Below are 13743 nucleotides of genomic sequence, written 5' to 3' on the forward strand. Positions count from 1 at the left end.
AATTTGTAAATAGGTCTTAAATTCTATTGAAGAACTCCATCTGGATTCATTACAAAAAAAAAAAAAAAGCCAAAAATCATTTCCTTTGAAAAGAATTTGAAGGTCCATGATATGACACAGCAATCTGTGTGATTCAAAAAGCAATTAATAGTACTTCTAGCCTCAAGAATTTTACTATCTGCTAGGGGAAATGAGACAGGAACAATAACCACCTTAGTGTTTCCACGTGCTTCCATAATTGTATCTCAAAACAAAAGATTAAATGTGAAGAGGGAGGGGAAAAAAGCAAATAAATAGCTACAAATGTCCTCAGGAAGAAGGCAGTGATCATAACTAGCAGTTAGACAACGAGGATTACACAGGCAAAGGTAGTGATAGGCAAGATACCAGATTCAGTCACAGAACAACAGGGAATGGAGCATACTGTAGCTGGAGCAAAGAGTATTATCAGGAAATAGCCTGATTTTGAGCCCCACGCGTTGGGTGTAGACATTGCTTAAAAATAAAATCTTAAAAAAAAAAAAAAAGCTAAGCACGAAGAACTGTGAGTGCCTGGCCAAACAACATCATCAAGATGACTCTCAAATTGTCCACTCCCTCCTCTTCAAGGCATCAGATTCTCCTGGTATTCTTCATAACTCTCTGGCAGCTCCTTTTTTTACTCTAAATCAGTGGTTCTCAAGGTGTGGTTTCTGGACCAGCAGCATCAGCATCAGTGAGCCAGTTGTTAGAAATGAAAATTATGGGCCCTACCCAGACATATGAAATCAAACCTTGGAGGTCAGGCTCAGCAATCTGTGGTTTACCAAGGCCTCCAAATGATTCTGGTGAACACTAATGTATGAGACCAATGTTCTACCAGAGTCTTTTAGTGAGCCTTCTCCTTCTGTACTCTCTCCCTCCATTATCCTGTCCCAGGGCTTTAAATAACAGCCAAATGCTCACTTATCAAAAATACCTATCTCAGGGGGCGCCTGGGTGGCACAGTCGGTTAAGCGTCCGACTTCAGCCAGGTCACGATCTCGCGGTCCGTGAGTTCGAGCCCCGCGTCGGGCTCTGGGCTGATGGCTCAGAGCCTGGAGCCTGTTTCCGATTCTGTGTCTCCCTCTCTGTCTGCCCCTCCCCCGTTCATGCTCTGTCTCTCTCTGTCCCAAAAATAAATAAAAATGTAAAAAAAAAAAAAAAAAAAAAAAACTTTAAAGACGATATTGAATTATATACAGTCAATATAATTGAATTATATGTGCCTGACAATTTGACACTGTTTCAAGCTAAAATTAACATATGGCTCTACCTCATTTCTAGAGGCAAAGGCTGCATTTGGTTAGCAGGTACTCCTGAAACTAAACTGTTTTTGGAAAAAAACAAAAAACAAAAAACAAAAACACGCAAATGCTCCACTATGATGATATTAGTCCTCTAAACTCTGAGCAGGAATTAAAAAGGTGCAAGGTGTCAGCATTTTCAAACATACACATACTTAGGTAGAGAGTATGATATAAAGTATATTTCAGAGAAGAAACTACTCCAACAGTTCAGTTATAACATATAAATATACCTCCGATTTAACTATTTTTAATTAAATATATAATATATAAATATACACATATATGTATAATAAACATATACATACACATGTAGTTGATTCTCATTATTTGGGAATTCCATATTTATAAATTCATGTAGTTGCTAAAATTTATCTGTATCCCAAAATCTATACAATGGCATTTTCATGATCATTTGTGGAGATGAGCACAGCAGTGACAATTTTGAGAAGGCCAGGTGGAGTCAACGTGAATTTCTGCCTTGTTTATAAACAAGAGCACTTTTTGAGGTCTGTTTAGTGCCATGTTTTTCTCATTTTTGTGCTTTTTATTGGTGATTTCATAGTTTAAAATGGCCCCAAGCATAATGGCAAAGTGTCGTCTTGTGCTCCGAAATTCAAGAAGGTTGTGATGTCCCTTACAAAGAAAATACGCATTTTAGATAAGCTTCATTTTAGACATGCATTACAGTGCTGTTAGCCATGAGTTCAGTTGTAATGAGTCAACAATATATATTATATAAAGTCTTTAAACAGAAACACACATAAAACAAGGGTATATATTGACTGGTTGACAAAGATGTTGTGAACAGAGGCCTGCAGTATCTATGCCTGTATTTCCCAAGGGCAATGGTTGAGCATTCACTAATTCACTACCCAGTGACTTTACAAAAAATACCTACTGTAAATAATAAGAATCAAATATATAAATATGTATTACTTAGAGAGAAAGAGAGAAGAAGGGGGAATATAAGACAGAATACGAGACAGAGAGAAAGAATACCAGATTTATTAAAGACTCACACACACTGCACAGGTCAATGTGAACAAGACGCCTATGTTTGCAGTAGCATGACAAAAACACCTCAGAGCACAGCACCTACAGTCTTGGCCCTGTTTAAACAACATGGACCCAAAGCAAAAAAAATGTAAAACCTATCACGTGTGTTTTTAGTTCTGTCTTTATTTCTACCCCTTTTCCCACTCAACAGTATACCTCTCCCCAATTAAGGTACTCCAAACTCTAATGCCTTTCCACAACCACTTGCCCTAATCTTACAGCCCAACAAATCTATCTGTCAGTTATTGAATGATCATTCTTGAATGTGAACCAGACCTTGTGCTTAAAGATCTTGTCTAAATTGTCTAAATTATTTGGAAAGGAGACAGGGTATTAAGGATCTTACGTAAGAAGAAACTGTCAGGATCAAAAAGTAAACTGAATATACGTAATTTCAGTTGTATGTGTGAAGAGAAAAAAAAAATAAATAAACAGGGAAGAAAGCTTCCCCTCCCCTTCAGAGAAGACTAAATAAAAGTCTTAGTCCAGCAGCTGGTGTGTTAAGTGGGGGAGTCCCATCTTCCAAAAGGGATTCTTCAGCTCCTACTTTGTCCTAACACTCAATTATGAATTTTCCTAAGAAAAAAATGACAAAATTTACAGCAAAAGTTAGTGGAACACTCTAACAATAACATTAGTCCTTGAATTTGTGTGTGTGGGGGGGGGGGGGTTCAGTGAGCACTCCCCCTTTGAAATTATTCATTTTTATTTTCATTTTCCAAAATTACTTTTTACTGAAAATGACTTGCTTAGGATAATGATAGGATATGTTTAGAGCAGTGATAGAAGCCACAAATCCAAAGTCTAGTTTGATTTAACGTCAATGTTTTCTTTCTACTAAATAAAAAGACTGATCTGGGATTTTGTGAAATAAAGTGAGTTTAATACTACTCAAGCCACACTTCAATTAGTTACTACAATTCACAGAAACAAGTACAGCATGTGAGTTAATAGCCATGTCTTCTTAAAACCCACAACTCAATCTAAGCCAACATTTGAAATCCATGTATAATAAGAAGCTAGGAAATTTTATAGCATAGTAAATCTGTCTATCAAAACCAATCACCATATATTCATTCTTTTGAGAAGCTAAGGATCCTTCTCCCACCTCTTTAAGGTTAGGCTAGGCTCATTACTAGGGGCAATGTCTTGCAAAACAATGACACTCATCCCCAAATAATTCAAGATTTCTTTCTCTTTAAATATTTTATAGACAAAGCCTTCATATTTTTCTTTTGCACTAGTGTGCTACTGTTTATGGCATTTCAAAAAACCCTAAGTGGAATCTCAGTCTACGGTCTCCAAACCACATCAACGTCTGACTTTCAGAGAACCATAACTACTCTTTAATTTCTTTTCTCTTAACCTTGAATTGTAAAAGGGCCATGTATCAACAAATAATTTCTCACGATTTTTTTAAAGTATTCATTTTGTAATATCCAGCAATTAAAAACTCAAAGATCAAATGAAGCATACAATAAATAAGAGAAACTATTTTCTACAAGCCAATTACACAAGAAATTCAAAACTAAAGTGCAGGACCTTATTTTTTTAATGGAGTAAACTTTCTTGTAAGCGACTTGGAACCGCTGACATAGCCTGGTAAAGATAATGAAGGACCGAACGCAAAACTTCACAACTGAAGGTTAACCTGCTTTCTGACCACCCTTTAAAGTACTATCAAAGAGACATATTGAAAGGGTATGAATAGTACCCTGATAAAGATACTAAAAAACAAGGACAAATGGACTTCAAGTTTACCTGCTCCCCCAAAGCAACCTACTAACTGAATTTGGGGCAAAGTATCACTCCAACACACGCACACACGCACCACACAGAAATAAATTGTCTTTCAACCGAAGACTGAGCAGAAGCAAACCCAGCTCCACACCAGGGGCTGCAGGGTCCTGTGCCCTGGGGCGCGGGTGGAGACTTGGAGATAGAGAGCAACGCACTACTCCCGCCCAAGCCTCGGCTGGCAGAACAGAGCCTCGATCCTGCACGATCTGACCCTCTAATGAGTCACTGGTCCAATCATGACACCACATCACTCACTAGGACGTTTTCTATTTATTTCCTCGCGTCAAGGAGGGCTGAAAATGACTTGAACTCGTAATGAGAGAACTGTACCCTGGTCAGAGCTGCCAGCAGCGAGAAAAGCCGGTTTCAGAGCAAAAAGCCCGAGCTACTTTTTAAGAGCCCCTGCTGGCATAGCACAGGAGGCAGAACCGACGAGAGTAAACCAAGAGGGCGAGGAAAGAGGCGGGCGAGGACCGGGAGAAGCCACCGCCACACCCCAGCCCTCCCTCACCTGCCTGCCCGAGCCTCCCCAGGCGCCCGTACCTTCGGCCAGCGACTCCTCCAGGGTGACCTGGTAGCGGCCGACCGAGAACACCCGGACACCCACGGACGAGCTACCGGAGCTGGAGCCGGCCCCGACCCCGCCGGCCGCGCCACCCGCCGCTCCGCCGCCGCCGCCACCGCCCTCCGACTTGGGCATTCGAGAGAACTTCTTCATGGTCCCGCCGGCGCGCTGGAGGGCGCGGGGTTCGCGCAAGGGCGAGCGAGAGAGCGAGTCCTCTGCCCGGCGCGCGGCCGGTCGTCCGCGAGGGGTCGCCGCCCCTCGCCCGTCCGACCGTCCGTGCGCGCTGCGGCCCGCCGAGCCTCACATCCCGCGCTCCCCCAGCGCACTGCCCCTACCCCGCCGCCCGCTCCGCGGCTCCGCTGCAGCTGCCGGGCTCCCGCAGAGGGCGGTGGAGAGGGCGGGGACGGGGCGGGGCGCGAGGGGGCGGGGCCGAATGCGGGGGCGATGCCGCCGCCTCCGCGAGAACCCCGGGCTCCCAAGCAGCCTCGCTGAGCGTCGGGAGCGCGAGCCCGGGACGGGGGCGCCAGGGAGGTAGGTGGGGAAGGGGGCGGGGCGGCCGGCCCCTCCACCGAGTGGGCTGGACCTCTCCGGCCGCACACCCTCAAGACTGCAGCCAGCGGCGCCGCCGCGGGAGCTGGACCTACGCCGCTCGCCACTCGCGGCCGTTGGCGGTGCGGTGCCGCTGCCCACCGCTCTCTGAGGCCGGGCGCCCCGCGCAGGCGCGCTACCCGCGCCGCCGGAAGTGACGGTTCCGGCTTTTGTCACGTGGAGAGGGAAGGGGGGGAGGTGATTGTGGGGGTTGGGAACTTGGGCGAGGTCCGGGGCCTCCGGTCTGGGGGTCCCGGCCAGGAGGGTTCAGGTCAGGCCTGTGGGGCTCCAGCTTCGAGCTGGGGGTGGGGCGGGAACTGGGGTCCCGCGGTGGCGATACAGCAGGGTCTGTGATCTCGGCTAAGAGTTGGTGTGTCGCTCTGGATACTTAAAAATGCCGCCAACAACTTTACCCCCGCTGAGGAACTTCTCGCTGCATTTCTAAGCCAGTTTTCCAGACCTCCCCTGAGAATCTTCTTCCGTTCGCCCACCCCCGAGCGTGGGAGGTGGGAGCAGCACGGAACTAGAGCGGATTCCAGTAACCCAACTTCTAAAGCCACCGTGTCACACTCTTAACAGGCGCCTGTGCTGGGAAGCGTTTTTGCGGTTTAAAAATTGCTTAGTACTTTTTAAAATCTCGTGTGCTGTGCAACAGCCGTGTGAGATATTCGGAACAGGTATTAAGTGCATTTACAGACCGTTCATCACCTTTGGCCAAGAGAGCTTAACAGACTCGCCCAAGGTCACACAGCTGGGTAGTGGCACAGCTGGGACTACAAGGTCCATCCTTTGATACTTAGTTTCATACTTTAGGCCATTCTGAAAAAGTAGGTTGAAAAACGGCAGGTTTACGACTGTTTGGAAGCGTTGAGTTTCCTCCAACGCTCTTCTGACAAAGAGATTTGCCCACTTAAAACAAAACAAAAAGCTCATTGCGTCCATTTCATAAACTGCAGAAATCCCAATGCCTACAGAATGAGGCAGGCAAAAGGAACATGGGTATAAGACATTGGGGAATGTAAGAGAATGACAAATTACAGAGCATGTGTAAATAAAGCACCCAATTATCGGCTTTAGACTGCTTTCCACCACCCTGCCCTTGTGAATACAGGCCCACTGTGGCCAGGGGTTCCAATTAAGAGAAACCAGATATCTGGAATTTTTTTCCTAATATGGCATTTTCTAAATTTTTTAAATGTAGGCCAAGTAAGCTGTGCCTGCAGGACTCTAGTATGCACCTTCTATGAAAGTCCATAAATGTGGTTCTATCCCAACCTCTATTTCTTTATCCAACTTGTTAGTAGGATACAGGCAGATGTGCTTAGGCAAAAGACTTTGAGTTTAATAATCTTCCACTTTTCCTCCCCTCTGCTATTTGAAGAAAAGCTATTTCTGCCAATGCCAAAACTGTGCTCTGGATTTAGGCATCTTTGCTACATAACCCACTAAGCTAAAATTCTTCATCCAGAGACCTGACCTTTAAAGTACATTCCAGCTCAATGGAAGTCAGATTATATGTCAGATGATTGATGTGGTGTGACAATTGGGGATATCCATCTAGAAATAAACTGAGCATTTTCCTCACTGTGGAGTTTCATTTCTACAACATTTCAATGATCTTTTTCAAGCAGTCTAATGGAGAAATTTTGTCGTTCCATACAATTCAAAACTGGTATCAGCCTAACATACAAAGTTTGGGCTTAATGCAACCACACCTAATCGCAATACAATAATAGTCTCCTATGATCACAGCAAATTTACCACAATTGCTGTGGCAAAGAAACTCACTTTTGTGTAACCACGTAACCTGACTTCTGATATGGAGTTTGATAATTAGTTTAAGGCATAGGACCCTCTCAAAAATTATGTGTAACACCAAGTAATGTATACTTAAATTTTCCACCAAGCATGTAATAAAATTTAAATATTCTCTGATCTTCACCGAGTGTTAGTTCCACAATATTCTATGAAAACCAATAACAAACATATTATTAAGAATGCAAAAGTATTATATTACTAATGACAAGAGTGCTGAACGTTTGCACTTTTACCAGAAAAGATGTTAAAATTAACTATCACATTGTATCTTCCTACAACTTTGTGAACTGAGAATGAGTATTCTTGAACCAATTTGTAGGCAGAAATGAGACACTAATTCATTAAAAACTCTATTAAGAATTCTAGTCTTTAGTTTCGTACTCATTATTAAACCATGGTTACAGATGAACATCCAATTTGGCTTCCTGCAGGAAAATAAAATCTCTAGGAGAAAATGTATGGATGATGTAGATTCTGTTCCTCTAAAATACTGTCATCGAGGTAACTTATAGTAAGTACACAAATACAGAATGGTTTAATAAAGGTAAAAAAACTACATTTCATTTTTTTAATACATATCTCAATATTTCAAATGTTTATAGCTTTACTGCTATAATAGTAGTTGGAAACTAGCCATATAATGGAAGACTTTTTTTTTTAATAGATTGCTTCAGTTTGCATAGTTTCATGTTACAATATTCTGATAAAAGTCAACAGATCATGGTAGCCAAATAAAGAATTCCAATATCCTTAAACAAGAAGGATTTTGACAATGGAGGAAGGAGGGATTATTGTTGTATTTTTGTCTTCTAGTGGAAAACTATAACCTTTCTTTTTGCTTTGACGCTCATCCATTTTACCAAGGTGACTCTCAAAGTTGTATGGAGTGAGAAAAACTGACAAAGATCAAACAAAATGTGCTTATCCCAAAAGATTTATTCCAGTGTCATTATAAGCTTTATAAGTCATCTCTTCCAGTGCCTAATTTTTTTTTCTCACAAGTCAATGTTTTCCTTGGGTGATATTATCTTCTATTATTATTAGCCTCATTATGCGTACTGTTAGGAATAATTATTCTCCCTCCCTAACAATATTTATACCTGCATAAATACCCATATCTTTTCTTTCCAAAAGGGTAGCAGTCCTGAAATCCATTAGAGTATAAACCTGTTTCCATTATTTTAAAATGTGTTTTTTGATGTCACCAACATTTAAATCTTTTGTTAAAACTACTCGACATCATCACTATACCTTGTCAGAATTTATATACATCTAAGAAAAATCAATATGATAGTGTAGTTTAAAATATCAAGCCGCTCACAAATATTCGTAACAGGAAAAATGACTTATTTGACGTGAAATACATTTCTATGATAGAATTTCTCCTACAACTTGACCATGCTTTTTAAAAAGACTACAAGTGGGGCGCCTGGGTGGCGCAGTCGGTTAAGCGTCCGACTTCAGCCAGGTCACGATCTCACGGTCCGTGAGTTCGAGCTCCGTGTCAGGCTCTGGGCTGATGGCTCAGAGCCTGGAGCCTGTTTCCGATTCTGTGTCTCCCTCTCTCTCTGCCCCTCCCCCGTTCATGCTCTGTCTCTCTCTGTCCCAAAAATAAATAAACGTTGAAAAAAAAATTTTTTTTAAATAAATAAAATAAAAAATAAAAAGACTACAAGAGGTAGGCAACTTCACCACCAGAAAAGGCACTTTGATAGCCAACCCAGCTGAAGGTGGAGGTGGGAGGGGTAGGGAGAGGTTCCAATGGGTATAAGCACCTCAGGCTCATCTGTCATGGCAGGAATATCTTCCTGTCTAAAGAAGTATGTGTCCTAGTGGGATTACAGTCACGCTCTTGGGTATATTCCTGCCTTCCCTCTTCTTGATACCTTTTGCATTTCCCTCCTTTGGCGGAACTCTACTACCCTGTTCCTACCCTGCTCCCAGTTCCATTTATACAAAACTTCGGTGGAACGTAAAGTAAGAACTAGTTCTTATTGGACATTTGCAACATATCAGTGCATTACATGTATGAACTCAGTACAGAAGTGATGCGCTCTTAAGGTTGTACTTGTACCGTATGCTGCCTTCAAATCTCCACCCAGCAATATGGTTGATGTTATGATCTTAGAAACTGCTGGGGACAGAAACGTAGCTCTCCTGGTTTGGGAAGCAGGTGAGCAGTCCCCATGGGAAAATATTGAATTCTGTCCCTGAACTGAACGAATGCTAAATTTCTACACTTTCAGCACATTCAAATATACACAAGCAAAACTGTATTCAAGTTACTATAAAGGGACAGAGAAAGAAAGGATTAAAGCTAAATTCAGCTTTTGTTTCAGTCCTTATCAAAATGTGCATCTTGTTTTACCCAGTCTTCTGCCAACTGTGGTAGAGACTATTTATTCATTGAATATGTACAATGTGTAAAAAAAATGTATGAACCAATATATAACAAGAACTATACACTATGGTAAGAATCATGAAGTTTCAGAGCTAGAAGGGGATGTAATCAAATGCAGCATCTGAAAGAGAAACAGGAACATTTTTTGAGCACCTAGTATGTCTCAGGCAGTATGCTTAACCTTATATAAATGTTCTCTATGTATCCTCTAACACGGGAAGTGAATATTATTACTCCCAACTTGTGGTTTTCTCACTCCGGCCACCCTGAACCACCTTTATTTCTTGCTGATCTATTTCAGGCCCCAGTGCTCACTCCAGTTAGAATGTCTTGTTCTTTCTCACAACCACCTGACTTAATGGGTGACTCTGTGAAACTCTAGAACCACCTCCCCTGTAAAAGCTTTCCTGATCTCTGCCATTTGCCAGTTCCAGGTAGAATGGACTCATTTGTATCCCATACTACTCTTTGTAGATTTCCAGAACTACACCCATCAACCTATTACAAGGGCTTCCTTAAGTGCTTGTCTCCCTCTACTGACATTAAGAGGCTTACGGGGAGGGACCATGTCACATTGTTTTCTTAAAATTTAGTGCCAAGCAATATGCTTGACATATAGCAAGTATTGAATAAATGAATGAATAACTTAGCCTAGAATCTGGTAAGTGGTAGAGTTGGGGGCTTGAGACCGGGCTCAAATCTCAGATGTGTCTGAAAACCCAAGCTTCTTAGCTTTATCTACATTTAAGTTTTAGTCACTTTTAAAATAGGAAAAATACTGGGGCACCTGGGTGGCTCAGGTTAAGTGTCCGACTTCGGCTCAAGTCATGATCTCACGGTTCGTGAGTTCAAACCCCGCGTCAGGCTCTGTGCTGACAGCTCAGAGCCTGGAGCCTATTTCAGATTCTGTGTCTCCCTCTCTCTCTCTCTGACTCTCCCCCGTTCATGCTCTGTCTCTCTCTGTCTCAAAAATAAATAAACGTTAAAAAAAATTAAAATAGGAAAAATACTGTTTTTTACTTTTTTTGTTGGTTTTTTTTGTTTGTTTGTTTGTTTTGTTTTTTAAAGTGAGAGCTGGCAGATCAATGGAACAGAATAAAGAACCCAGAAATGGACCCACAAACGTATGACCAACTGATCTTTGACAAAGCAGGAAAGAATATCCAATGGAATAAAGACGGTCTCTTCAACAAGTGGTGCTGGGAAAACTGGACAGCAACATGCAGAAAAATGAACTGGTACCACTTTCTTATACAATACACAAAAATAAACTCAAAATGGATGGGAGACCTAAATGTAAGACAGGAAGCCATCAAAATCCTTGAGGAGAAATCCTCTTTGGCCTTGGCTGCAGCAACTTCTTACTCAACACATCTCCAGACGCAAGAGAAACAAGCAAAAATGAACTATTGGGACCTCATCAAAATAAAAAGCTTCTGCACAGTGAAGGAAACAATCAGCAAAACTAAAAGGCAACCGACAGGATGGGAGAATATATTTGCAAACAACATATCAGATAAAATGTTAGTATCCAAAATCTATAAAGAACTTGTCAAACTCAACACCCAAAAACTAATCCAGTGAAGAAATGGGCAAAAGACATGAATAGACACTTCTCCAAAGAAGACATCCAGATGGCCAACCGACACATGAAAAAATGCTCAGCTCACTCATCATCAGGGAAATACAAATCAAAACCACAATGAGATACCACCTCATACCTGCCAGAATTACTAACATTAACAACTCAGGCAACAACAGATATTGGTGAGAATGCGGACAAAGAGGATCTCTTTTGCACTACTGGTAGGAATGCAAATTGGTGCAGCCACTCTGGAAAGCAGTATGGAGGTTCCTCAAAACATTAAAAATAGAACTACCCTATGACCCAGCAATTATACTACTAGGTATTTATCCAAGGGATACAGGTATGCTGTTTTGAAGGGGCACATGCACGCCAATATTTATAGCAGCCCTATCAACAATAACCAAAGTATGGAAAGAGCCCAAATGTCCATCAATGGATGAATGGATAAACAAGATGTGGTACATATATACAATGGAGTATTACTCGGCAATCAAAAAGAATGAAATCTTGCCATTTGCAACTACGTGGAAGGAGATAGAGGGTATTATGCTAAGCGAAGTTAGAGAAAGACAAATATCATATGACTTCACTCATAGGAGGACTTTAAGATAAAAACAGATGAGCATAAGGGAAGGGAAGCAGAAATAATATAAAAACAGGAAGGGGGACAAAACATGAGACTCTTAAATACAAAGAACAAAGGGTTACTGGAGGGGTTGCGGGAGGTGGGATGGGCTAAATGGGTAAGGGGCATTAAGGAATCTACTGAAATCATTGTTGCACTATATGCTAACTAACTTGGATGTAAATTAAAAAAAAATAAAGTGAGAGCTTGGGGGTGATGTGAACTATGAGTATTAAATAATACACAATACCAATCATTATGCTGGATACATAGAAATGTCAGTTCTCCTGCCTTATATCATCTTGTTCAAAGTTGTATTACATGTGACAGAGCTAGGATCCAAACTACCATGTTATCTTTTCATCACAGGTGCTTCCCAGATCAAATCTCATGATTCTTATTTGGGGTGAGCTTCAGGCTTCTTAGCATTTATTAGTTATTTTATCTTTTTCTGTTTTGGAAGACTTTAAACTGCATTGTAGTAGAGGATAATATAGGCAGAGTTGGGGCACTGAAAAGCTTCAGGAGAGTAGGAACCATGGCTTCTACATCTAAATGTGCCTGTCCCCTACTAAGTGCTTAATAAACATTGTGGAACTCAAGTGCATTGGTCAACTTAAACCTAGATGGTTTCTTGGAACTTCATGAACAGTCTTAAGGAAGAAATTCAGGTAGCTAAAAAACAAAACAGAGCAGGAAATGGGAAACTGCTCAGTGTATGGAACTATAAAAAAGGATATTCGATTCTAGAGTGGAAAACTTAAACAAAAGTGTGAAATCAGGACAGGACAAGCAAGAGTAACATCGTCTTGAAAACTGGGAGTAAATCTGAAAGCCAATCTTGAGGCTATAATGGAAGCCTCGTCCCCCACCACTCAAAACACACAAATCTGCTCTAAGAGACTGATTTCTTTCCCACTGGTTGACTTATCTCACCCTTTTCCTTCTGTTCTTGCTGTTTCCCTGACCCCAAACAGTCTTTCCCTCTTCCTCAACTGCTTTAGACTTTTGCATCTCTCCCAGTTACAATTGACCAGAGACTAGGTGAACAAAGATAAATTTGACTGTACTACCGTTTAAAGGTAAGAGAGAAGTGACTATTACATATCTTCCCTCAGAAAAATCTCTATGAAGTGTGACTGGATATTATATGAAAGTGATTTCATCATTTGTTTTCGTCTTGGTGAAGATCAAACAACACTTTCATGCATATTTCAAGCTAAAATGAAAATTATATTTGTGTACCCACTTCTTAAATTATAAAATTTGCAAATTGATTTGTTTTGACCTTCTTCAGTTATGTTGTTTGTATGTTGCTCTAAAAATAATATTCAAGGAAATCACTCTTAAAGTACAAGTATTCTTTTTTTTTTTTTTTGACCTTTTAGTTTTTCAGACTTCAGCACTATACCTTGTTCCTGTTCTCTCTCTTATCTGCTGACAGCAGTGGGCCTACTTACATGGACAGATTAAAAATACTTTTCCCATCTACCATGACAACACCCAGCTAATATTTACTGATAAACTGGTAGCAACTACAGCATCTACAAAATGCAGGAGGAATTCGTACCCTTGAGTAAAACTTTAATTCCGAAGTGAAAAAGATTATATAGCTAAAATAAATTTGTATATTATTAACATGTTAAGTCCCCATTTGTATCTTTTTTATAGACAAGCACATTTTTTATAAGCTCTAAAATTATACATTGTGTATAGTCAACTACACACTAAGATGTTCATTCTGTGTGGACAGACACCAGACTCAAATTTTACACATATACATAAACTTCTTTGGTCTTTGAAAATGTGTCTAACAATACATTTTAATCAAAATAATTATGAGAGATATTAATGCCAACATTTTGTACTGAAGAGGATTAACCAACTATAGATTTGGCCCACTTAAACTTTAAACTTTCTTGTAACTAGATGATCAAAACCTTGAAAATCAAGTCAAACAGCTAAATTGTCTCT

At 40.9% G+C, this 13743-nt stretch overlaps 1 protein-coding gene across 5 annotated transcripts in view; it reads right to left on the bottom strand.

Annotated features, from left to right (window-relative positions):
• The window catches only part of BMP2K (BMP2 inducible kinase), a 130938-nt gene extending 125496 nt beyond the window's left edge, over positions 1 to 5442 (bottom strand). For 3 of the 5 annotated variants that reach the window (XM_023253013.2, XM_023253012.2, XM_023253010.2), the window contains exon 1: positions 4728 to 5441. In XM_023253013.2, coding sequence (XP_023108781.2) covers positions 4728 to 4902 — 175 coding nt within the window. In that variant the 5' untranslated portion in view covers positions 4903 to 5441. Of the gene's footprint in view, positions 1 to 4727 lie in introns of all 5 variants that reach the window. The other 2 variants (XM_045056175.1, XM_023253014.2) reach the window with 1 other exon arrangement.
• Between the last annotated feature and the right edge of the window lie 8301 nt (positions 5443 to 13743).

Source organism: Felis catus, chromosome B1 (genome assembly GCF_018350175.1).
Source record: "Felis catus isolate Fca126 chromosome B1, F.catus_Fca126_mat1.0, whole genome shotgun sequence".
NCBI classification, from domain to species: Eukaryota; Metazoa; Chordata; class Mammalia; order Carnivora; family Felidae; genus Felis; species Felis catus.